This window comes from Grammomys surdaster, unplaced genomic scaffold, assembly GCF_004785775.1.
Source record: "Grammomys surdaster isolate TR1022 unplaced genomic scaffold, NIH_TR_1.0 126048, whole genome shotgun sequence".
NCBI lineage: Eukaryota > Metazoa > Chordata > Mammalia > Rodentia > Muridae > Grammomys > Grammomys surdaster.
The window spans coordinates 4,720,048-4,746,278 of NW_021620860.1; the positions used below are offsets into that span (position 1 = coordinate 4,720,048).

Genomic DNA, 26,231 nt, shown 5'->3' on the forward strand with positions numbered 1-26,231 from the left:
GTTCTGAGGCTGGGTTGGCACACTGTGGGAGGGGTGAGTTAGCAATACCCAGCCAGCTGAGGAAGAGGAGGTACAGGGGAAAAGACTTCAGAGAGGAGGGGACACATGTGACCTGTGCAAAGTCTGCCCAAGGGACAAGGCAGGAAGAGAACACCAGGCAGAGAGAACAGCTTGGATTGAGGCCAGGAAATTAAGAGGACACATTAAGCTAGTCCAGAGTCTAGGGATGTTGGGGGAGGGGGAGGCGTGGTTCCAGTCAAAATGGCCACAAAAATAGAGAAAGGGCCAGAAAGCCATCTACTGGGAATCAGCTCGGAACTCAAGAACAATTTGAGTTGTTGAGATTTTAAAGGGGATGGGGTGGGGTGGGGGTGCTGGAGAGATGGCTCAGTGGCTAAGAGTACCGGCTGCTTTTCCTAAAGTCCTGGGTTCTGTCCCCAGCACCACATGGAGGCTAAAACAGTCTATAACTGCAGACTCATGTGATCTAATACCTTCCTCTTGTGTGCAGACACAAATGCAGACAAAACACCCAAACGCACAAACACATTTTGGGTAACCATGGTGATGCACGCCTTTCATCCCAGTGCTAGAGAGAGTGCTGAGGCAGGTGAATTTCTGAGTTCAAGGCCAACCTGGTCTACAGAGAGAGTTCCAGGACAGCCAGGGCTACACAGAGAAACTGTCTTGAGAAACCAAGAAGAAAAAAGAAAAAGAAAATATATGGACTGGAGTGGAGGCTGGTGGTACTGGGAGCTCTTAGGGCAGAGGTGTCCTAGGGCCCTGGGAGGGCATGATGGGACAAACCAAGAGGGTCGTGGGCTCTTTAATGAGTTGGTTGGGATAATTCTCCTGTATCCAGGGCACATCAGATACCTAATAAGACCCTATTTCAAAAAAAAAAACAAAACAAAACAAACAAACAAATCAAACCAACCAACCAAACAAACAAATAAAGCAAAAGCCAAACCCAAACAATCACCAAAAACCAAAAAACAAAGCCAACAAAAAACCCAAGGCTGTGAATGGGGCCCAGTTGATGGAGTATTTGACTAATATATACAGAGTCCTGGGTTCAGTCCCCAGCATTGCATAAAAACAAGCCTGGGGCCATACGCCTGTAATCGCAGCACTCAAGAGATGAAGCTGAGGGATCAGGAGTTCAAGGTCATCTTCCCAACATAGCACATTTGAGGCCAGCCTGGGCTACATAGGACTGTCTGGTAAAACAAAATAGAGGTGAAGCAATGGCTCAGTGGTTTAAGAGCTCTGGCTGCTCCTCCAGAGGACCAGAGTTCACATTCCAGCCTCAACACGGCAGCTCACAACCACCTGTCTGTAACTCCAATTCCAGAGGCTCTGATGTCTGGGTCTCTCTTCTAGCCTTCTGGGGGCACTGCATTCAGATGATGCACAGACATCCACGCAGGCAAAGCACACAAACACACAAACTAATAAAACCAAAGGAACAAGTGAAGTCCAGAATAATATGTCAGATATATAAAATTTTTAAAAGCATAGACACCAGATAAAACTCACTGCGGTCCCCAGGGACAGCTAGGGGACACCATGTGTGAGGACAATGCTCACTCTGGGACTGGAAAGAGGCAGCACTCTGGGCAAGGCTGGCCCCAGCTGTTCTGCCACACCTCCTCCCCTTCTGTCCCCCTCCCTCTGCTCCTCCAACCTCTGTCCCTGTCACTCACTGGCTGGCTGGAGCAGCTATGGCAGCAACAGTATCTTGGATCCCTCTCCTTGCAGGCAAGTTGGGGATCTTCTTTGGGGGAGGGACAGAATTAGAGGTAGAATTTAGGGGTTATGAGGTAGAAGAGTAGGGGGGTCCTCAGAAGGAGGTTTTGGGGTAGGTGAAGAACTAGAGGATTTGGGGAGCTAATGATAAGAACTCAGGGACCCAGGACTGGGAGCTTGGTTTTAGAGAAAGGGTACTGGGAGCTTGGAGGGCAGAGGTGTCCAACGGCCCTGGGAGGCCATGATGGCACAAGCCAAGAGGGTCGTGGGCCCTTTAATGAGCTGGCTGGGACTCTAATTCTGGCAGAGCAGGCTAAATTTGGCCTTAAGAGGGAAGGCAGAGGAAGCCTGGGCAAGTCCACTTTGCTGGACTCTTATTGGCCTAAAGCTCAGACTCTGTTCTGTGTCCGTCTCTGAGAATTAGGAGCCTCAGAATGGCTACCCATTTTCTGGGGGTCCTCTCTTCCTCCAGCCTCCCAGACATTTGGCATGGGGGCTCTCTACCAAGTCACCTGAGCATACATAGTACACCCCTTTTGTCAACCAAACACCAGTCTCCTCCCACGTGGGCCTAAAATATGGAGTGAAAAGTTGGTGGGGGGGTCCCTTCCATGAATTCAAAGACAACAAAAGCCTGGGTCTTGTCACCCTCTAAACTATGGAGCAGAGTAGACTCTGTACCCCACCACATGCAGCAGGCCAGGAGCCCTCAGCTCTCAGAGACAAGGAACACTGTGGGGGAGGGGGTTCACCCCTGCCCATGACTGAAGCTGTCTGTGTGTTTGGGGCCTTTGGGGGTCCCCATAGGTCTCCTGGCAGGGCTGAGGGACATCAAGGCCCAGCAGACAACTTTATATCCACTCGTGGGTCGTGTGTTTGTGCATCCTTTGGAACACGCCACCTTCCTGCGTCTTCCAGAACACATTGGTAAGAGAGGGACCAGATGGGCCAGAATGTGCCAGTTCAGTTCTCTTGTCCTGTCTCCATTTTCCAATTCCCTCTTGTTTCTCCCATCAGAGGTGCCACCCACTGTCCGACTCACCTACCACGCTCACCTCCAGGGACATCCAGACCTGCCCAGGTGGCTGCACTACACACAGCGCAGTCCCTATAACCCTGGCTTCCTCTATGGCACCCCCACTCCAGAAGATCGTGGGCACCAAGTCATTGAGGTGCCAGCACAGAGGCATCCAGACTCTGGGGGTGGCCACTGGGGCCTAGGGGTAATCCCACCAGTGGGATTGGTGTTTATGCATGCTTATTTGCATATAATTTGCACACACCCCATGTGTACCTTGTCAGCTTCCGCTAGAGCTACACCTCAGACTTTTCATTCCTCCAGGTTACGGCCTACAATCGGGACAGCTTTGACACCACTAGACAGAGGCTGCTGCTGATAATTGGGGATCCCGAAGGTACCTCCAATTCCATTCCTCTACTGGCGACAATCTTTTTGTTTTCCAAGACAGGGTTTCTCCGTGTAGCCCTGGCTATCATGGAACTCATGCTGTAGACGAGGGTGGCCTTAAACTCAGAGATTTGCCAGCCTTTGCCTCCTGAGTGCTGGAATCAAAGGCGTGATTACCTGGCTACTGGTGCCAATCTTGAAGACCCTCCTCTGGGAAAGAGAGTGTTGGGAAGTAATGGGGAGCCAAGCATCCTGGAGAGGGGACATCAGGACAGAGATGGTGTTGGTAGCTTTAGTGAAGGAGCTCTGGAATGAGGTCTATTCTCAGGCTGTATAACTAACTGAACTGCCCACAGGCTGGAGAGTACTCAGCAGTCATGGGGTACAGTATTGGGGAAGGGAACTTGGGGCCTGGGTTGTCTAGAGGCTGTTGGGACAGAGGTGGTGTGGAGACTACAGGGAAGCTTAGAGGAGGTGAGAGAGCACCTGGAGAACCAAGCACAGTGTGTGTGTGTGTGTGTTCGCGCGCGCGCGCCCGTGCACGCGCAGCTGAGTGCCCACGTGGCCTCCTCAGGTCCCCGGTTGCCTTACCAAGCTGAGTTCCTGGTGCGCAGCCATGATGTGGAGGAGGTGCTGCCCTCTACACCTGCCAACCGCTTCCTCACCACCTTGGGGGGACTCTGGGAGCCAGGGGAGCTCCAGTTGCTCAACATCACGTCTGCCTTGGACCGAGGAGGCCGAGTCCCTCTTCCTATTGAGGGCCGGAAGGAAGGGTAAGGGGGCAACCCAGGAAGGGTTTCCTGGTTGAGCGGCAAGCCACCTCCCTGATTTCCTCAGTGCTGCCATGACATACCTTCATCACGCCCATCTCTTCGTTGCACACGACTGCACATTCCCCTCCGTCTCCTTGTCCTCCCCGAGCCCAAGCCCTTGTTTGGCCTGAACTCTGAACTTACTGATACCGCATGAAAACATGTTAAAAGATTTCTAGGGTGCATAAAGAGTGGGATGCTCTGCCTTGGTCTCAGGTTTTGAGGACTCTGATGTCTCCCATCAGGCCATGGTCACACCCCACCCCGTCTCAGGTCCTTGCCTACTGCCAGGACACCTCCACCCCTGCTCTACAGGGTAGTAACCCACTCCCACTTCTATGCTGACAGTGGCTCCTTTCTGCTCCAGGGTATACATTAAGGTGGGCTCTGCCACACCTTTCTCCACCTGCCTGAAGATGGTGGCATCGCCTGACAGCTATGCCCGTTGTGGCCAAGGACAGCCTCCACTACTGTCCTGCTATGACACCTTGGCACCCCACTTCCGTGTTGACTGGTGCAATGTGTCTCTGGTGAGGAGGGATCCTGGCTCTAGCATCTGGGTTTAGGGTGCACTCTTCATCAAATCTCCAGCTATGATTTCTCTGGCTCAACCTTTTTTCTCTGACAGTGTCAGTTTGGGTCTCAGCATCAGTCTGTTGTCTCTGTCATGGAGACACACACACACACACACACACACACACACTTCTATCTTCTGCCACAAGAGGGCAACAAAGCCCACATCTGGACTCTCCAGCTTGGAGTTCCAGATAAACTCAGCTAAAACTACCAGGAATTCCCAAGAAACAGCATGGAATCAAAGCCATGAGCCACCACCACCTGGCTACTGGTGCCAGTCTTGAAGACCTTCCCCTGGGAAAGAGAGTGTTGGGAAGTAATGGGGAGTCAAGCATCCTAGAGAGAGCATCAGGACAGAGATGGCATTGGTAGCTTTAGGGAGGTCTGTGGAGGTCTGTGTGACACCTCTGTCTGCTTCCTGCTGAAGTGTCACCAAACAAGCCAACCTTTAGTAAGAAACCCATTGTGGCTCTTGGTGATGTTTCAAGGGACTCTTAGAGATTCTAAGTCCAGGCTGGGAACTGCTGGTGTGTCCTCCTCCTGGGACCCAGCAAAAGGAAACTCCATCAGTGTTTCGGTAAATCTCCAACCCAGATATGACAGGTCAATGAAAACACAACTCAGTAATTATGAATATATTCTGCAAGCCTAGATTGGGCAGATTCACCACTCTATTCCCCAGCTATGAGACACTTATAACTTGAGGGTTTTCCAGTCCCTGTGTTTGTCCTTCTACCTCCTGCTTCTCTGTCATCCTCCTCCGTGGTCCTCTGTACTCTTCTCTCTCCTCTCCCTCCTCTCTGTTCTCTTACCACCAGCCTTTATTTCTCTACCTCCCCTTCTTCTGCCCAATCACTGGCTCCAGCCTTCATTTTACAAATTAAGATGGGCAGAAGGTTCACTAGAAGTCATCTGTATACTGATTCTCTCCTCCTCTGCAGCCCTTCACTGGAAAGGGGAATTAGCATCAAAATACTATCCACATCAGGGTCATTGGCAACCTACTGAAAACTGTGTGCTGGGCACCATATCCCCAGCATGTTTCATCACTATGATTCACTTAGAAAACAGGCACGCTATATCACCCTGAATCCACAGCCAAGGAAACCACGTTGAGGCAAGTCACCCCAATTCTAGCCTAAGTCAGAGTCCAGACTCAGGCAGCCCAAACCTAGCACCGGTGCTAACCATTGTACATGCCTGCCTCTCCTGGAACTGGCTTCTCCTGGCCTCTCATCCAATGTTTGTTCTGTAGCCACATGGGCTAGGGGAGACAGGTAGGAAGGAGGTCTGTGGTTATATGGAGTGTATAGGTTGGTAGTTGCAGACCCTCTGCCATGTTTCCTGTGGGGCAGTGTCTCTGTGTCCATTGAGTTACTCCCGGGTCAGCTCTGGACTCTATTCAGGTAGACAAGTCAGTGCCAGAGCCCCTGGATGAGGTGCCTACTCCAGGGGATGGGATCTTGGAGCACGATCCATTCTTCAGTCCACCCACTGAAGCCACAGGCCGAGACTTCCTAACAGATGCCCTGGTGACCCTCTTGGTGCCCTTGCTGGTGGCTCTGCTGCTCACCCTGTTGCTGGCTTACATCATGTGTTGTCGGCGTGAAGGACGGTGAGTGTGCTGGCCTGAGAGGGCAGCAGTTGACACTTTGAGACTGGGGAAGCCATACTTCTCAGGGAGTGGGATTCTTAACTGCAGGAGGAAGGTAGGGCTCCCTTTCTGGGTAGCTGGGGTTCCACTCTTGTCTGTCTTGGAACTAGGAGGGGGTTCTGACTATAATCACATGGAATTCCTACCTGGGAGCTCTTGGGACATCATGAAGCAAAGCCAAATTGATACTGACCCCTCCCCCCAACCTCTATTTTCTCCCACAGTCTGAAGAGAGACATGGCCACCTCTGAGTGAGTAAAGGAAAGTTTGGGGGGAGGGGGACTGGAGAGGGGAGCTCCCCTGGATTGTTGAACATTTTAGTCTCTATGAGCAGCAAAGACCTCTGAGCCCTGGTCCCAGGTTAGCTGGGGGCTCAGCCCATGTGCTGACCTTGTCTTTGTGTGTTCTGGTCATAGACGAGGCTATGACCAGAGAAAGGCATAGAGAAAGGGGACCAGCCTCTGTCTAAAGGAAAGGGCCCAAGAGGCAAAAGGGGTTCCCGGTGTAAATTCTTTTCCTTTTCTCCTCTTCTGCCCTCTTTCTCTTCCATTTCTTCCCTCCCTCTTCTCTCCCTCTTCCTTCTCTCCTTCTCTTCTTCACCTTCCCCCCTTCTCGCCCGCCCTCCCTCCCTCTCGCCCTCCCTCCCATGACACCCGGCTTACCTCTCCACGAGGAGAGGATGTGCCTGGACAAGCTGATGGCAACGGATGTTTTGAATCCTACCATATTTTTCAAGTCCATTTTATTCTGCCTTGGATTCCTTCTACCCTCGACTTCTCCCCCAAGCCCCGTGCCCCATGGCCTTCAGCCACTGGCCTAAGTTGCCACCCCTAGAACCCCAAAGATTCCAGAAGGCATTTGTGAAATAAGTTGGGTTTTATTCCCACTTTGTGGCAAGCCTAGCACCCCGCCTGACCTTATTATTGGTGGCGGCCTTTAGCCACCCTACGAACTCCTTTGAAAAGCTGGTTATTGCTCTTTCTGGAGCCTAGTAGTGATCGACCTGGTCCAGACAGGTGCTGCGCAGGCTTCTGCCTCTGTTGCCTCCGCTGGCGTCTCTTGGCTCTGCGCTTGGACTTGAAGGCCTTCTTCTTGCCCAGGCGGAAAGAGCCTGAAGCACCTTTGCCAGTCACCTGCTTGAGCATACCTTTCTTCACTAGATTCTGGAGCACACGCTTGAAGCGCCAGGTGTTCTGGGCCATATTGTACCCTGTGATGGACACAGCTTTCTTCAAGGCAGCAAGGGACACACGGCTATGTACTCCCTTGTCAGCTACAGCCCTCAGGATCACCTTAGACATGGTGGGCTTCCGCAGGATATGGGTGCCGACGTTGGGCCCAGTCTTACTCTCGCCCTGGCTTGGGACCTGTGATGTACTGGCATCTTGGTCTCTAGCCACCACAGCATTTGAGGCTGGAGATGGTGACACCAATGGCATGTTTCTCTGATACTCTTCCGGAGATGACCGTAGAGCACTAGGTGCCAGGATCTCCAGGGTGGTGGCTGGAAAAGTCCACCTGGTTCCTCCTCTTGGTAGAGGGTGGGCTTTGTTCTGTCTTCTATTTCCCTCAGAGGCACCTCTGTAGGAAGTGGGGGGGAGGTCTGGGCCACACCTCGGCCAGAGAGAGGACCGAGAATGATCACCCACGATTGGCCTCAACCAACTTGTGCTGTGGGCTCAGGGGCTGGTGAAGTTATCTCTGCAATGACCTCAAGAGGGCCACTGTGAGGTAGGTGGAATCCTGTGGGGGTCATAGTAGCCCTACTGTTCCTTCTTAGGGAGGTCTGAGGCAACAGACAGTGGAAACATCCGATATGTCAGATGCCTTTCAGAGGAAGCTGGTTGAGCCTGCACAGGGAATGCCCACACATATATGGTATATATGTGTATTTCTTAACCAATTCTAGAACATTTGGGAGCCTCAGGTTTTCTTAGTTCGTGGTGCTGCGTGTATGGAATCCAGGGTTTCACACACACTAGACAAGTGTCTCACCACTGAACTATATCCCTAACCCAATCCCTCAGTTTTAGACCCACCGTTTTGATTGCCAACAGTATCTGCCCATTGCATCTTTGTGTTTCTTAGTGGAAAAATGCTAACTTTTAGTGTTTATTATTTTGAGATGAGATCAACTTTTTTTTTTTTTTTTTAAGAGTGAGTTGAGAGGGTTTCATCTGTGTAGCCTTGGCTATCCTGGAACGAGCTCTATGTAGATCAGGCTGGCTTCAAACTCAGTGATTCAAACTACTGAGTGCTGGGGTTAAAGGTATATGCTACCACTGCCTTGGCAGAGACAGGGTCAAACTATATAGCCCTGGCTGGCCAGAAATTCACTATATAAACATGCTAGCCTCAAATACAGATCTGTCTTTGCCTTCCATGTGGTGGTATTAAAGGCATGTGCCACCATGTCTGGCTACATTTACTTGTTTTTTGAGTAGGGTGCTAGCCTTAATATGCAGCTGAAAATAACTTCTGGTTCTATCTTCTCCTTCCTGGAGTGCTAGAAGTGACAGTGTCCCTCCACACCTTCCGAGGTGCTGGGGGTTGAACTCAGGGCTTCCTGCCTGCTAGGCATGCACCTTACCAGCTGAATTCTTCTAATACACTTTAAACACAAGAATTACAATTTTTAACAGAAAATATACTTTCCTTAGTAAAATGCAATTTTTGGTTTGTGTAAATTGATCAGTCTTCCACACAAAACTGTTAAAAATGCTATATTAAACTGGGTATGGTGGTCCATGCCTATAATCCCAGCACTGCAGAGCTGGAGACAGGAGGATCTCCACCTAGCCTCCATTGGAGGTTATCCTGGCTTCCGTGAGAGCCTGTCTCAAAACCAAAAAGAGAAACATAAAAGGTTTTGCGTTTATTTAGGTTTTTTTTTTTAATGTTTTGAAACAGGGCTTTTCCATGTTGCTTTGGCAGTCCTGGAACTCACTCTGTAGAGCAGGCTGGCCTCGAATCCACAGAGATCTACAGTTGCATCACTGATACTGTGATTTTTCTCTTGTGATCAGTGTATTTACCACCTCTAGCTTTCCTGCTTCAGTTTGCAGTTCAGATGTCAGGAAGATCTGCTTCCCTTCCTCTGCTTGGAACAGGATAATTTTGCCCTGTATCCCATCAGCCTTTGCTGGCCTGAATTTCGTGTTGATTTAGTTCTACCAGATGTGGTTATTTTTAACGTAGGTCAATGTCTGTCACTTTTCAAATTGACCACAGAAGTAATTTTTCTGCCTGGCTATCACCTGTATCAGATGAGACTGGTCACAAAGCTCTCCAGTCCCAGTGCCATTGCCCTGCGGGTCTGTGTGCTGGGGGCAGATTGTTGGTAGTGTAGATGTAGGAAAGACCGGTGACCACGAGTGTGTGCACGTGTGTCGGTGAGTCTGTGTTTGTATGTAACAGTGGCTGCCTGTCCTTCCATCTGCCTCAGTATTTACACAAAGCCCCTGGAAGGCTCCGCAGGGTTTGATGTGCACTGCCCTGCTTTTCTTGGGAGATTTTTTTTTCCCGGGTTGGGGATGGGAGGGGCTTGTTGGTGAAGGCCTTCCCTGGGATGCAGGATGCACCTGCCTCACTGGCTCCTCTTAGCATCCACATACTTCTTCCTCTTATCCCTCCACAGGCTTTACTCACCCAGCATGGAAAACCATGTTCTGGACAATTCAGTTGGTCGAATTCCACATTTGGGAGCTTGTTTAGTTCCCCTGGCCTTAGAAAGTGACCTCATTTCTTTTCCTGGTCAGCGGGTACTCAGTCCTGCTTCTAAGGGGAGTGCAGCCAGTTCTGTATGAGATCTGCCTGTCTTTCAGTGGTCTAATCTTTCAGGCTCTTAGCTGCAGCTGGAGTTCGCTGACTGGGACATGCACTTCTGGTAGGGATCCTTCTCCTACCTCATTAGTAAATGAATAACAAACTGGAGGTGTTCTTCAGCCTGCCTGGAGCTTCCATTTCCATAAGAAAGCTCAATTCTATTTAAAAAAGAAAGAAAGAAAGAAAGAAAGAAAGAAACTGTTTTTAAGATGGCTTCATTGTACAGCCCAAGCTGGCCTCAAACTCAAGCTTTTCCTGCCTCAGCCTCCCATGCCCTGTGCCACCATGCCTAGCAGAAAACTTACTGTTTTCAAAGAAAAGTCTCTGAATGAAGATCAGGACTTTGGGAAAATGTTACCAGACAAAGCCCAAAGTAAGATGGGTTTGTGTGAACGAGAAAGTTGAAAACAACTTCCCCTGGAGGTCAAATTCACTGCTGGGCTTGCTATAGTAAAATATAGCTTCCTATAATAATAGCACAGAGAGGTTAAATAATTTATCAAATGTCACAGGGCAGTAAGCAACAGAAGCCCAGTGATTAAAAAAAACAAAAACAAAAACAAGGCACGTCCCAATTCTCCGCTCCTGGGCTCACTGGGCTTCATTGTACTGCCCAGGCTGGCCTCAAACTCAAACTCAGACAGGTGGCAGCTTGCTCTGGGGCAACAGAAAGCAAGGACCCAGGACTGTGACATAGGATTAAAGCTGGACCTAAAGATGGAGTTCAGGAAGGGCCTTCCGATGGGTGTGGCCACTCCCTGCAGCAGAAGTTTCCAAGTTGCTGAGGGTGGAGCTGAAGATGACTCGAGAAACTCTGGTCTGAAACAGAGACTGGGAAGAAGAGAGGGGTGGGGGCAGCTGTGTCAGGTACCAAGAAGCAGAGATCAGGTTCAAGAAGCCCAAATCATGAGATGCAGAGCTTGGTGGGCTACGGATATGGTATTCCAGAAAGGTCAAAAGCTAGGTCAAAGGAGGAGGCGAAGGAATGGGTAAGATGGCAGACAAACGTAAGAATGGGAGGGAGGGAGAGAGTTAGTCTTGATGCTTGGAGCTGGTACTGAGGGAGGTTGTGAAGAGCTAGAAGGGACTGAGAAGACCATGGGAATATAAAAACATTACATGGCTGGGGATGCAGCCGGTTGGGAGGGTACTCGTATGTGAGAGACTCTGGATTTGACCCTCAGTATCACGTAAACCAAGCATGAGGCACACACCTGTGATGCCAGCAGTTGGGAGACAGAAGCAGGAGGATCAGGAGTTCAAGGTCATCCCCAGTCAATATGGAGTTTGAAGCGTGGGCCCTCTAAGTTTTAAACAAACCAAACCAGAACACTAGACTACAAAGCCCAGCTAACACTAGCTTCTGCAAAATATAAACTCCATGTGGGTATCTGCTCCTGCCTTGACATCTTGTGATTTACCTATGCTGGCCACTATTCCAAACAGTCAGCTATATTTTCTTTACTCTACATAGCAATGGTAGGATATGGGTATTATTATCCCCACTTTACAGATAGAAGAGATGGAGGCAGAGAGGGGTTAAACCAAGAACATACAGCTTTAAATCAAGGCTGTCCATGTGCATGGAGCCTTGTCTCAAACACTGGGTGCAGCAAGTCCCTGTGTTTGAATGTCCCAGCAACCAGACCTGGTAGGCAGACAGCAGGGTGGCTCTGAGGCAGTGCCAGGCTATCTCCTAGAGGCCAATTCCAAGAGCTGATCTTCTGTTTGTGTCTCCAGCATCCAGATGTTTCACCACTGTTCCATCCATGGGAATACAGAAGAGCTTCGGCAGATGGCAGCCAGCCGTGAGGTGCCCCGGCCCCTTTCCACCTTGCCTATGTTCAATGTGCGTACAGGAGAGCGGTTACCTCCCCGAGTAGACAGCGCACAGATGCCCCTCATCCTGGACCAGCACTGAGAGGCCTGCCAGGTGGGTCTGTCTGGGCAGTGCCACCCTCCAGCCAAAAAATACGGGAGCCTTTATCTCAAGGCTGGGGCACATGGTAGGATAGAGGAGATCACACTCACCTGCCTACCTCCATGCTCGGATGCTCAACAGTGCGGGAACTGTGCCTTACAATGGGTAAACAGTCAGGGCCAGAGGGTCAGGATAAATGAGTCTGGTCCCCTCAACCCTCTCCTCTATCCTCTATGTCCCCCTTTAGCTCCAGCTCCAGCTGCACCACTCAGAGCTGCTGACCTGTGAATACATCTATGACTGATTCCAGCTCCTAGCCTACTTGGACCTCTGACTCCAAATAGGCAGACGGATGGTGTAGGGACAGGTGAGGGTGTTGGGAGTCCACACCCAAGAATAAAAAATACCTGCTACTCTGCTTATCACTTCTAGTGCTTCTGTCTCCACCTGTTTCCCTTCTTCTGAGAATCTCCAGGGGATGCCAATTTGCCCTTTGGACTCTTCCAATTTTGCTGTTCTCAAATTCACTGGATCTGGTCATGATGCTTGACTGGTTCATTAGCCACACTTTCTAGACCAGGAAACTAAAGTCTATGGAGAGAGAAAGTGACTGGCCAATGTCACAGAGCAAGCCCTGTCTGCTTGCACACTGCCTTCTGTGGAGTTGAGGACTTTTGAGAAGTAGAGGATCCAGGTCCTTATCTAGAGATCTGGTTGACAGCTGACACAGTTCCTTGCAGGAACTTCCATTGCATGCTGTGTTTGGGGAGAGGCTGATCTTAGTAAAGAGCTGTTGGGAGGTGGCACTAGTCAGCTATCCTAGATGCCCGAGGTCTGCCATTCTAGAATGTTCCCTGAGCTGAGTGTTGCCAGTGTGGCTTCTTCTCCACAAGCTCTGGGATGTTTGGCTGGCTATGCAGGGGCCTGGTTTTGTTTGCCTAGGTTGCTGCATCTGGGGCAGGCCAGCTCTGTTTCACCATCTGCCGTCTTCTCTGTGATAAGTCTCACCCTATATCACTTTCGTGGGAGGACAGGCTGAGACTGTAGGAGGAGCTAAGGTGGGAGGAGTAAGGAGAGGAAGAGCAAAAGGAAGAGGAGGAGCTAGAGAGGGCAGAGATGTAAGAGGATGAAGAGCCATGCAGGTATGGAGAGCAGTCTTGGGTAACAACTTATATTTAGGTTAGCTAATTGGGAAACAACTCTAATTGTATGGACATATTGTTATTGAGCATTACCAAACATATAAAGCCTTTGATTAATCTTTAAGCATTAGAATCTCATTTTCCTACTGGGCCTGCGTGGATGGCAGGATGGTCTGGGCAATGCCCAACTTTGTGGAGACAACATGGAAGATTGGCAGAGCCATCTCCCATGCTGGCGTCTTGTGGGTGACAGGGCTGGTGTTTCTGGCTGGCTGTTTCTAGGTGCGTTGCACTCATGGCCTCTGGCTGAGAAACATGGTGGCTGAGCTAGGCAGAGCAGCCACAGCTTAGTGGGCTTGACTAGTGGCCATTTTAAATAATTCAACAAAGACTAAGCTTGAAAGGGGACTGTCTTAGTCAGGGTTTCTATTCCCGCACAATACATCATGTCTAAGAAGCAAGTTGAGGAAGAAAGGGTTTATTCAGCTTACACTTCTACATTGCTGTTCATCACCAAAGGAAGTCAGGACTGGAACTCACACAGGGCAGAAACTTGGAGGCAGGAGCTGATGCAGAAGCTATGGAGGGATGTTACTTACTGACTTGCTTCCCCTGGCTTGCTCAGCTTGCTTTCTTATAAAACCCAAGACTATGAGCCCAGGGATGGCACCACCCACAATGGGCCCTTCCCTCTTGATCACTAATTGAGAAAATGCTTTACAGCTGGATCTCATGGAGGCATTTCCTCAAGAGAAGCTCTTTTCTTTGTGATAACTCCAGTTTGTGTCAAGTACAACTGACCTCTTGGCAACTTGACACACAAATACATCACCATTACTTTCTTATTCATCCCATGATCCAAATAACTTAAGTCCCACAGGCTTTACAAATTCTTACATATTAAAATTTCAATTCCTTTAAAATATCCAATCTCTTTTGAAATTCAGTCTTTTTACAATTCAAAGTCTCTTAATTGTGGACTCCACCACTTTCTTACTTCGATAGGGAAAAATATCTGGGCACAGTCACAATCAAAATCAAACTCTAACCATCCAATGTCTGGGATCCACTCACGATCTTCTGGGCTCCTCCTTGGGTCACTTCTCCAGCTCTGCCCTTTGTAGCACACACCCTGTCATCTAGGCTCCAGCTGCCTGTACTCCACTGCTGCTGCTGTTCTCGGTGGTCATCTCATGGTACTGGCATCTCCAAAACACTGCTGTCTTCTGCTGCAACTGGACTGCATTTTCACAAATAGCCTCTCATAGGCTCTTTTCATGGTGCTAAGCCTCAACTTCTCTGCATGACCCCTTCAGTCCTGGGCCTTCACCTGCCACTGAGGCTGCACCTTCACCAATGGCCTTCCCTGGCCTCTCACAGTGCCAAGCATCAGCTGCTACCCTCTCATGTTTCAAAACCGGTACCACCTGGGTGACTCTTATACATTACCAAGACTGGCTGCCAATATGAGGTACAACTGTGAGTGTCTCTGGAACACAGCTTCTCTGTACTCTCAGGAAACAGTTCCCAGGTTTCACCTTGGTGATGCTGGTGTCTCTTCTTAAACACTGCTAATGTCTTAGCTCCAGCTAACCAGCATCAATCATCCCTGTAATGCAAAGGTTTCGCTTTAGTAGTTCTGGTATCTTGTTAATCACAGCTGATTCTTCAGCCCCAGCTAACCAAAACCACAGAGTCTTCACAATCAAAATAGCAATGGCCCTCATAAGAGTCTTTAAACTTGCCTCTGAAATTTTACAAGCCAGGCCTCCATCTTCTGCACTGTTCCCAACATTATCTTCCAAGCTCCTACAGAACATCCCACAGATCTCTTAACACCCAATGGTTTTTCAGTCCAAAGTTCCAAAGCCCTTCCATAGTCCTCCCCAAAACATGGTCAGGCCGTCACAGGAATACCCCACTCTGCTGGTACCAATTTGTCTTAGTCAGAGTTTGTATTCCTGTACAAAACATCATGACCAAGAAGCAAGTTGGGGAGGAGAGGATTTATTCACCTTACACTTCCACCATTGCTGTTCATCACCAAAGGAAGTCAGGACAGGAACTCACACAGGGCAGGAACTTGGAGGCAGGAACTGATGCGGAGGCCATGGAGAGATGCTGCTTACTGGCTTGCTTCTCCTGCCTTTCTCAGCTTGCTTTCTTATAGAACCCAGGACTACTAGCCCAGAGATGGCACCACCTACAATGGGCCCTCCCACCTTTGATCACTAAATGAAAAACACCTTACATCATGGAGGCATTTCCTCAAGGGAGGCTCCTTTTTCTGTTATAACTCTAGCTTGTGTCAAGTTGATACACAAAACCAGCCAGTACAGGGCCCTGATAGTAACAACAAAGGTGCAAGGACACATGACCCAACCCATCTCTTCTAAGAGAATGCATAGGAGTGTGTCACCCCACAGTGTGGCCCCTCTTTAAGGCTTCTTTCCAAGGAGCTTTTGGCTCCTCAGCTTCCCATTTTCCTTTCCTTTCCTTTCCATTTCATTTCTTTCATTTCCTTTCCTTCCCTTCCCTTTTCTTTCCTTTCCATTTCTTTTCTTTCTTTTTTTTTTTTTTTTTTTTTGGACAGGGTCCCCCTACTTAGCCTTAGTTGTCCTGGAACTCATTATGTAGATCAGGCTGGCCTCAAACTCCCCTAGATTTTCACAACTTCTTTCACTTGTGGTCTCTGCTCTAAAACATATTCCCAAATTGACCCTCCCTGTCCCCTCTGCTCCCGTGCCCTCCCAGAGTCCCTTCAAAGCCCTCTTGGCTCTCTGGTAGGACATGCTGTCTGGGCTCATGGGCTATAGGTCTTCAGGGCTGTTGAGATGGCTCAGCTATTAAAGGCATCACAACCAAAACATCAAGTCTTCTGTCAGCACAAGATTCAGGATTCTGCCCACTCTCCCTCTAATAACCTACCTCACCACTATCCTTTAAGGTCCAGCACATCTCCTGCACATAGAAGATGCCAGGCAAGGCTGTTTAGAGGGAATACCTGAGGGACGGCTGTCTGTGTGTCTGCTCAGAGTTCTCTTTTTTGTTTAAATTTATTTGTTTTTATTTTATGGGCACTGGTGCTTTGCCTACATGTAAGTCAGTGTGAAGGTGTCAGGTCCCCTGGAACTGGAGTTACTGACAGTTATGATCTGCCATGTGGGTGCTGGGAATTGAACCCAGGTCCTCTGGAAGAGCAGTGCTCTTAACTGCTAAGCCATCTCTCTAGATCTGAGTTTTTGTTTGTTTGTTTGTTTGTTTTTGTTTGTTTTTATGTGTATGGGCATTTTGTCTGCATGTGTGTCCTGCAGAGGCCAAAAGAAGTGTCAGATCCCCCAGGATTGGAGTTACAGACTGCTGTGAACTGCCACGAGGGTGCCTGGAATCGAACCCTGGATCTCTAGAAGAGCAGCTTGTGCTCTTTACTGCTGAGTCATGTTAATGGCTAGTTAAGTGCAGTAACGGGAAGGGAGGGGTGTGTGGCGTGCAGAACAGGAGTGCAATCTGAAGCTGACTTTGAACATTGAGTTGAGATAACTCACTACCATCAGACCAACCTGCTCAGAGCTCTTAAAGAGACTGCACTTCTTCTCTGGGCAAAAGGATAGATCTCTTGCACTATCATCTGTACCCCGGTCTGCCTATTCTGGGCACCCGAAGCCCATTAGCTGTGTTATTATGGAACAGGGCGGGATGGGAGGTGGGGTGCCAGGACAGTACTGTACTCCGTGACCATGGCTGGAGGGATGATCTCTGATCAAACGGTTCTTTGAAGAACAAACATGCCTCTGACTTCTCATTGGCTATTTCCTCCTTCCCCTGGTGACCTTCAGCTGATGGGCAGGCACAGATCCAGCTCAGGGTCACAGTCCTGGGGTTTTAGGCTAGCTTCAACTGGATCCCTGTGCCCTCAAGGTGGGGGCTACTGGCTCCTCGTCTCACCTCAGTCTGGTCTTCAGCACGTCCTTCCTGGGCTGGTCAAGGACGGAAGAATAAGAAGTCAGCTCCTCCCTCTCTCTGCTTCCTGGCTTTGCCTTGGGCTCTTGGCAGCCTCGCCCTCCCAGCTCAGTTCCAAAGAGCACACAGGAGCCGGCCTGGCTGCCTTCCTGAAAGGAAGTGGCCCAGACAAGTAGCCGGGAGGATGGCGTGACTACAGAAGACACTGAGCCCTGCCTGGGCATCCACACGTGAAAGCCCAGATGACCAGCAGCACACACAGAGGACACAAACACACTCAGTGCCCACTGGAATGGAGTCTGTCTGGGACAAGTAGTCAGGCCGACTTCCTACAATCCCTGAAAAAGTGTAGTAGCTGTCTCTAGCCCCCACCTTCTGTGACTTCACCCCGCACTCATTCCACCCTACTTCCAGTTTTTCTGATGGCCCTGTTTATGTGGCCTGTTTATGTGGCCTCCACCTTCGTTCTAAATACAGACTACGCATGCGTGGCCGGACTCTGCAGCCATTTCCGCACCACCTCCTATTGTGCAGATCCTGGAATACAGGGGCCCGCCTACAGCAGGCCTCAACCAGTAAGGCCACACCTCTCCAGACAGAGTTTAAACTTGGCTCTGGCATACCGTGTCGGCCTCAACAGTTTGCTCCTAAAAAGAGTCATTCCTACTTAAGGGCTGAAGTGAGAACCCATGAGGCTAGGCATGCCAATACTTCCTAGAAACAGCGTACCACACAGCTCCCCCACGTCCAGAGGTGTGTGTGGCTCTCTGATTGGTCAGATCCAGACTGAGGCTCTGCTTTCCCTAATGCCTCAAGGAATTTTTGTTTTCCTTTTTGAATGGAGATGAATGATAAAGTTCATCCTCCTTAAATGCAAGGGTGCTGCTGGTCACTTGTGGACACCACGTCGAACTGAGATGTGTATGGTTTTAATGGTTATTTGAGATTACATTAAGTTAAATAAGATACGAAACTAGTTTTATTTGACTTTTTTTTTTTAAAGACATAGGGTCTCATGTAACCCAGACTTTGAACTAGATGTGATGCTAAGACCTTAAGGTTTTGACCCTGTCCCCACCTCTCATTTGGTTTAGAGATTGAATGTAGAACGGTGTGCATGCTAGGAATCACTGTACCAGCTGAGCTACACCTTAGCTCATTTTCCTTTTTAAACGTGGATGCTAGAAAATGAAAAATACGGGGCTGGAGAGATGGCTTGGTACTTAAGAGAACTGACTGCTCTTCTAGGGGTCCTAGGTTCAATTCCCCAGTGCCTACATGGCAGCTCACAACTGTCTGTCACTCCAGTTCGAGGGGACCCTGCACCTTCACAAAGACATACATGCAGGCAAAACACCAATACACATAAAGTAAATAAATAATAAGAAAATGACAAATGCATGAGTTTCCTACAATCTACTTTTTAACATTGCACACACATACACACACACACACACACACATATGCACGCAACACACACACTGACATACACTTACACACAGGCACATTCACACACACAGGACATACTCATACACAAAAGTACAGGCACACACGTGCACACACCCCATTGTGTGAGCATGAGCATATGCGTGTGTGTGTGTGTGTGTGTGTGCAGGTTCCACAGCATTTACGTGGAGGTTGGCAGAAAACTCAAGCTTGGCACCAAGTACTATTACTTGCTGCACCCCACACTCTATTGTTATGATGGTAATGATTTCATGGCTTTTCCAAATCCCAACCAAAACCCAGAACTCAGTCCTTTGTGCTTGCTGTTCACTGTTGGCTGGTGTCCCACTGCCCTCCAGGTGGAAGCTTGCCCCATAGCAACTGGATGTCTTCCAGCTTCAGAGTACAGCCTCTGTGCTCTGAAATGGCTTCCGCCCCTGTGGTGCTTCTCACCTCCCTCCTCTCTTAAGTTGTCCTTTTTCAGTTGCCTTGCTTTTCATTTCCTCCCATGATATCTCTCTCTCTCTCTCTCTCTCTCTCTCTCTCTCTCTCTCTCTCTCTCTCTCTCTCTCTCCCTCTCCCTGTCTCCTCTGTCTCTTTGTTTCTCTCTGTCTCCCTGTCTCTCTGTCTCTGTCTTCTTTGTTTTCCTTTTTGGTTTTTCAAGACAGGGTTTCTCTGTGTGTAGCCCTGGCTGTTCTGGGAACTCGATTTGTAAACCAGGCTGCCCTGGAACTCACAGAGATCCTCCTGCCTCTATCTTTCGAGCACTGGGATTAAAGGTGTGCCACCATGGCCCTGTTCCTCCCACCATTTTAGGCAGGGAGAATCATGAGTGGTCCAGCACATTTGGGTACCAACTCGCCTCCCTCTCTGCCTGGCTTTCTACGTTCTCTGCGAATGAAGAGTTGAAATCTCTGTGCGCACAAGGATCAGCCACTTTCCCAGAAAGACTGTCTTCTTCCCAGTCCTGCTTCCTCCGTGCAAATGCCACCTCTCAGTTTGTGGCACACATTCAGGAGGGACACACTAACAGCCTTTTGCCAGCTCTGAGAATTCCCACTGGGGTGGGGACTTTGAGATGGTTGTCTCCTGCCACACTAGCCCTTCCTGATTTCCCCAAATGCCTCTCTGCTCAGTTCTAACCCATCATCTGGCACTGATAAACTTGTATGACTTGTATGTCCAGGGACTGTGATCTCCCACCTACACTACAACAAACAGGAAGGGGCCTATGGACATAGATGCCTTTGGTTACAGGTAAGTGGGTACAGAAAGAGACACATTCTTGCCCACTCAGGTCCCCAGTGTGACACCCACACAGGGCCACTCACAGCTCCCATTCACTCCCTCACACCATCACCCAAGCCTTCCTGTGGCTTTATGAGTGCCTCCCCTCATGGGTGAGTACTCATCCCATGCACTCCCCTCATCCTGCCTCATGCCACCGCCACCGAGGTCCCCAAGCTCCAGCTTTAAGCCTTTCCCCTCCGGTCACATGCAGCTGTCTATGGAAGTCTTGGAAACAGCTAGAAACAGAAATAAAAAGCCAAAGGAAGGAGAAAAACCCACCATTTGTTTACAGCAAATCCATCCAGGAGATGACCAGGCTCCAGGTCCTACCCCAAAGGGACTCAGATTCCATAGGACAGCAAGAGTAAAACAAAAACAAAAACAAAAACAAAAAAAAAACCAAAAAACCAAAAACAACAAAAAAAACCAAAATGAAGTCTTCTTTCCCTGTAGATTTTCCACTTGGATTTGACTCAAGTATCGGCTCCAGGAGACTTGTCTTCCCCACAAAAAACAAAGGTGAGTGTTGTACAGTAGAACTGTGAGTAGGTGCTGTGTTAGCACACAGGGGACAGTGAGGGTCTTGGGAAAAGGGCCTGGCATCTGTATTTAAGGCAGCAATGATGTCAGCGGAAAGGAGGGCTTGGGTTCAGAGTGTGATACAATGACCTCTTTGTTGTCCCCCTCCCCTCCTGTTCTGTACACACATTTAGAGCACATACCAGCCCACGCCATGTGACAGCCGCTGCGGGGCGCTGCACACAAGGCCTACCACAAGGTGCCAGTGTATATATCCACATGTGTACATGTATGTGTACGTGTAGAGTTACATATGCACAGTGAGAGGCTAAGTTATTCATTCCTTTGTCTGGAGCTCTGCTGCCTTCAGCTTGTCTGTAGTTATTAAAAGTGACTGCCGTAGTAAAAGTGAGGATTGCTGTCCTTTATCACAGACACAGTTTAGCTCCACTGCCTGTCACGCCAGGGAGCTGCCACCACTGCCGCTTGCTCCCTTTCCTGGCTAGTTTGTTCTTCCTCTCACCTTTCCATAGCTCTGTACTCACATCCTCTGGAGGATCTCTATCACCATCTTGTCTCTCTCTGGTATCTATGGAGACTGTGCCCAGCCCTGCATAGAATCCCCAGGCCTGGAAAGAACATGGTGGACCATGACCACAGAGGCCTGGTAATAACATGTGGGTAAAGGGCTGACAGTGTGTTGGGACCTCAGAGGGCTGAGGCCAGCCTGGGCTTGGTAGGGAAGAGGGGAAGAAAAGTATCTGAACTTGGTCTTGGGGGATGAGGGATTAAGTCAGTAGAGAGGGGGACATGATGCCAGGAATAACGAGGGAAATAAAGGGGATGTGTGTGTGTGTGTGTGTGTGTGTGTGTGTGTGTGTGTGTAAAATTACAGTCACACCTTTTGGCTGATATGACAGATGGGGGCCATGGAGGAGACTATAAGCTCAGACAAGTAAGTAGTGGCCAGGTTCAGGTCAGATGCTAAGTTCAGAAGGATGGACCCTGTGAGGATGGGAGGAGATAGAGTCTAGCCAGGAAGAGTCCCAAGATTGGTGATACCTGGGCAGAAAGGTATCATCCAATCAATGCATCAATCAGTGGGTCTATGAGTACCATGCAATTTTGGATAATTTGTGTCTGAATAAATCTTTATTCATATTCCTTAACTTCTTTTCCTCTCTAGACAAATTTTCTTTTTCCATTGTTCTCACGTAAAGTGCTAATAATAAATTATTAAAGGCCATAATCAGTAATAGTCTAGAATACTCGGTGACAATATGAGCGTGTCCAGTGGATGCCCCAGTAGACTGGTCCATCTCTCTGGTAGCACAAGAGAGGGAAGCTATAAATGGGTTGCTCCTTCTTTTCATATTTGGGAGCCAACTTCCTGAGTAAAAGGGGTCATCTGTGTCTTTAAGTTTAGTGTCTGGTTTACCCCAGACTTCTGCCTGTTGGATTCTCAGGCCTTCCACTCTGCTACTGTCCCCATTCTCTGAGATGTGGGGGACAGCCAGTTACCATCCCTCTGTGGCCTCAGGTTCTCAGATCAGCAGAGAGAGGGAGGGAGGGAGAGAGGAGAGGAGGGAAGGAGGGAGGAAAAAGGAGGGAGAAGAAACAAGAAATTGTAGAGATCAAGGAAAAGGAAAGAAGGGGGCAGGGGAAAAGGACAGAATGATTCCACAGGCCCCCTGCACTGAGCCGGCAAGCTCTCTGGGCATGCTGAAGACCAGGAGGGACCCGTGCACCTCTGTGGTGTGGGGTCCTGTCCTTTCTGATGACACACTAGAAGTTGATTCACCACAGCTCTGTAAGAGCCCCCAGGAGATTCCCTTGAGGTCTGGACACCTCCCTCTGGTGAAAGCAAGGGTGACCCTAGAACATTCTTATGCTCTGGGTGACAGGCCTCCTCAGAAGGCCTCTTTTATATACCAGTTTACCTGTTTCTTTGGGCAAGAGGTGAGCAGAGGCCAGCTACCCCTCCATGTTTGACCAGAGAGAAACCTGGTCCGCCATGACTCAGTCCCTGTTCCCTCTGCTTGGATCCCTTTGAGAGCCCAGGAACCTCCCAGGACCATGGGTAACACCTCTCCAGGCCTCAGGTCTGGAGTATGGAGAAGTGATACACTGTGATACAGGCTGGAGGGCCTGAGGTATGGGTGATCTGGGATTTGAGGTGCGGATGAGTATGCCCGTGATGCTGTGAGCCTGGCACGGAACTGTGGTGAGGATGAGGATGTGGGGGTGTGCAGAGAGGACTGGAAAGATAAAAAGGTAAAAGAGGCAAGGAAAAGGTTTAAGGCATAAGAAAGGCAAGAGGAAGGCGGCAGCATCTGGATGAGAAGTGGGGGGGAGAGAAAGGCCGGAGATAGAAGGCAAGCCCCCCCCCCAGCACTCTCCCTGGATCCCCACCTCCCCCATTCCCAGGAAGGAAATTCAGAGGCCACTGCACATGCGTTGGGTCATTTCCACATGCTTTATTCCAGCAATCAAAATAATTAAAAACATCTCAAATTATTATACACATACAAAATAGGTACAGAGTCTCTTGTTTCCTCCCACCCCAGGGGTAAAACTGCTTTGTGCTTTGGAAAGTGATGCTCTGAAACCCTGATGCAGGACAGATTGAGGGGGGGGGGGAGAGAGAGAGAGAGAGAGAGAGAGAGAGAGAGAGAGAGAGAGAGAGAGAGAGGCGGAGGGGAGGGAGCAGCAGCAAGAGGGGAGGGTTTCAGAAGAGAGAGCAGGTAGGCCCAGGAACTAGAAGAGTGGAGAGAGGGTAGAGAGAGAGCAGGCTGGAGTCCTCTCTCCTCCCTGTTAAATAGCACCGTCAGGAAAAAAAAAAAAATTCACACAAGTCCCTATCCATTAAAAAAAAAAAAGAATAAAAAAATACTTTGAACAAAAGGAACATTTGCTGGCCTAGGGAACATCTCAGCTTCTATATAGCACCAGAAAGTCCTTCCCACCCCACCCCTTCACAGAGATGTAGCACCTTTGATACCAAACTGGGCGCGCTGCCACCCTGCCCCCATCCCCGCCCCCACACAGTTGCCCCGGTGACACACAAAGACAAGAACGAGGTAGTCTTTCAGCAACACAATTGCACAAGGAACAGAACAGTCTCTCCCACCCAGCCTGCACATGCATGTCCGATGTTTCCAGTCTGCTGTGACCCTGCCTCGCTCCAAACCCCTGCGAGGGGCAGGTGGCTCCCCCAGCACAGGCCCTCAAAAACAAAGAGAGGGGTTTGTTGCCATGGCGATGCCAGATGGTTAGGCTCCTTCAACAGTTCAAGAACCCCATGTCCGGGCAGGATTTGAGGGTGCTGGGTAGGGAAGTAGGCTGGGGGTTGGGGGCCTGGTGGGGTGTTTCAGCATTGCCTTTGCTTGCTGGGTAGACAATGCATTATTTCCTGTGTCTTTGGGGAGACTTAAATTTGGGGAGCAATGGAGGAGAGGCCCCAAGAAGGGGTGGAGAAGGAACAGAAAAGGCAGCATTTGGGGGTATCATAAGCCCAGTGGGCAGAAAGGGACTTAAACCCACATAGGTCTTCAAGCAAGAGGACCAAGCTTCCTTTTTTAAAAAGTTATTTATTTATTCTTTTTTTTTTTTTCTTTTTGGTAAGGTTGAATGCACTTTTGGTTTTTGGTCACGTTCAGTTGGTCAAAGATAAAAACTAAGTTTGAGAGATGAATGCAAAGGAAAAAAAAAGTTTTCCAAAGTCCATGTGGAATTGTCTCCCATTTTTTGGCTTTCAGGGGGGAAAATTGAGTTTGGGTTGTTCGTCTGTTTCCAGAGTTGGGGAAAAGTGGGCTGGGTGGGAGGGAACCAGATTAGGGTGAAGGGAGTTTACACGAAGCAGGCAGGGCCAATGTCTATTCCGAATTCCTGGTCTGGGGCGCCAATGTCCAACGGAGCCACGTCAATGATGGGCAGGCGGGAGGTCTTGGTGGTTTTGTATTCGATGACTGTCTTGCCCCAAGTTCCGGTGTGACTCTGGAGTGAATGAGGACAGCGGGAGGGGGTCATTACCAAGGGCAGGGATGGAGTGACGCTCATCCTGCCCTGCCAGAAGGCTGAAGCAGATGCCCAAAGAGATGGGCTGGACCCAGTCTGGGAGACTCACCGTGCAGCCGTCCTCAAGGGTGCTGTAGGTGAAGCGACTGTTGCCTTCGCCCCTGAGCTCAATCTCGTTGGAGCCCTGGAGGAGCAGGGACTTCTTAAGGTTGCCAGTCTGTTGGTCCATGTAGGCTACGCTGTTCTTGCAGTGATAGGTGATGTTCTGGGAGGCCTCGGTGGACATCAGGCGCAGGAAGGTCAGCTGGATAGCGACATCGGCGGGGTCGGAGCCCTCACTTCCGTACTCGAACTGCACGGGTCAGAGAGAGAGAGAGAGGGGAGGGAGACTGAGCAGTCACATGGACCTTCTAGTCCCTGGCTTTCCTACCCAGGACTCCTGTATCCTAGACCTGTATGTATCTGCCCTTCCATTAAGCAGATATTAAATCCACCCAGGACTTCCTATGCTTTCTGGGCACAAGGCTAACTCATCTCCTGTAGAGTGGCTCTGGGGTTCAGCTCACGTACCTGGGATCCACCGTCCATGCTCTCTCCAAACCAGACATGCTTCTTTTCCTTGGGGTTCGGGCTGATGTACCAGTTCTTCTGAGGCACAGAGGGCTGAGTGGGGAACACACAGGTCTGACCTGTCTCCATGTTGCAGTAGACCTTGATGGCGTCCAGGTTGCAGCCTTGGTTAGGGTCGATCCAGTACTCTCCTGAAGTGGGTAGGGCAATGCGGGAGTCAGGAGACGTAGGCAGCCAGCACCATATGGAAAGTGGGATGCATAAAAACATGGCGGAAGCAGCACGGTGTGCAGAAGAGGATGGGGGAGGGGAGGCAGCTAGAGTTAGTCCTTACCGCTCTTCCAGTCAGAGTGGCACATCTTGAGGTCACGGCATGTGCGGGCAGGGTTCTTGCGGCTGCCTTCGGGGCTGCGGATGTTCTCAATCTGCTGGCTCAGGCTCTTGAGGGTGGTGTCCACCTCAAGGTCACGGTCACGGACCACGTTGGCATCATCAGCCCGGTAGTAGCGGCCACCATCATGAGCCTTCTCTTGAGGTGGCTGAGGCAGGAAGCTGAAGTCATAACCGCCGCTGGGAGGACCAGGAGGGCCAGGGGGTCCAGGAGGGCCGGGGGGACCCTGTGTAGAGAAAGGAGATCAAGGTTTATTGGTATTCAAGGCTTCTTGGGGGAGGGTCATGAGGCAGAGGATGTAGATGTACTTACAGCAGGACCACTATCACCAGTGCGACCTCGAGGACCAGGGGGACCAATGGGGCCAGGGAGACCGTTGAGTCCATCTTTGCCAGGAGAGCCAGCAGAGCCAGGGGGACCCTGGGGATAAAGAGATGGTTAGAAAAAGTGGCTAGAAACCCAAGGCAGCCCCCAACTCTGGCTCAGAAGCATTCCCCCACCTCCCCAGACTGCTGGCTCTGCCCAATCTCTGCTTCTGTCTCAAAGGGTATCCTCAACTAGTTCCTATGGCTAGGCTTGCAAGGGGCAGAGATTGGAAGTCCAAAGGCTCTGTAAGACCAAGATTCTGTTTCTCCCCACCCACTGTCTAGTCTCTGAATTCTTCACTGGAGAACAGAGGGATACCTGAAAGTAACCAAGACAGGGAGGGACCCAGGAAGAAGTAATGGAAGGTGTAACTTACCCGGGGACCTGCAGGACCAGAAGCTCCAGAGGGACCTTGTTCACCAGGAGAACCCTGAGGAACAGAGAAAAACAGTTCATGGCAGGGGCAGTGGGGGTAACATGTTCTCTGATTCTAGAAATCCAGACCACTCCCACAATCCTTCCTTGAGCTTGCATGCTCTCTCTCTCTCTCTCTCTCTCTCTCTCTCTCTCTCTCTCTCTCTCTCT

General features: G+C 49.9%; 3 protein-coding genes across 3 annotated transcripts in view; 1 reads left to right on the forward strand and 2 right to left on the reverse strand.

Moving 5' to 3' along the window:
- Positions 1–1,724: 1,724 nt before the first annotated feature.
- Positions 1,725–12,246, forward strand: Sgca (sarcoglycan alpha). The gene is made up of 10 exons (XM_028755154.1): positions 1,725–1,761; positions 2,557–2,676; positions 2,767–2,921; positions 3,092–3,164; positions 3,732–3,930; positions 4,337–4,499; positions 5,952–6,160; positions 6,424–6,450; positions 11,765–11,957; positions 12,193–12,246. The coding sequence occupies exons 1-9, from the start codon at positions 1,725–1,727 to the stop codon at positions 11,943–11,945; spliced, it is 1,164 nt and encodes a 387-aa protein (XP_028610987.1). The 3' UTR covers positions 11,946–11,957; positions 12,193–12,246.
- Positions 7,064–7,865, reverse strand: LOC114610554 (spermatid-specific linker histone H1-like protein). Its single transcript, XM_028755155.1, has one exon. The coding sequence runs from the start codon at positions 7,636–7,638 to the stop codon at positions 7,120–7,122; it is 519 nt and encodes a 172-aa protein (XP_028610988.1). The 5' UTR covers positions 7,639–7,865; the 3' UTR covers positions 7,064–7,119.
- An 11,100-nt stretch (positions 12,247–23,346) lies between the features above and the next one.
- Positions 23,347–26,231, reverse strand: part of Col1a1 (collagen type I alpha 1 chain) — a 16,216-nt gene continuing 13,331 nt past the window's right edge. The window contains exons 46-51 of the mRNA XM_028755018.1: positions 26,023–26,076; positions 25,593–25,700; positions 25,224–25,506; positions 24,890–25,080; positions 24,429–24,671; positions 23,347–24,298 (exon numbers count right to left, since the gene is read on the reverse strand). Of these exons, the coding sequence (XP_028610851.1) occupies positions 24,152–24,298; positions 24,429–24,671; positions 24,890–25,080; positions 25,224–25,506; positions 25,593–25,700; positions 26,023–26,076 (1,026 nt within the window). The 3' untranslated portion in view covers positions 23,347–24,151. The remainder of the gene's footprint in view (positions 24,299–24,428; positions 24,672–24,889; positions 25,081–25,223; positions 25,507–25,592; positions 25,701–26,022; positions 26,077–26,231) is intronic.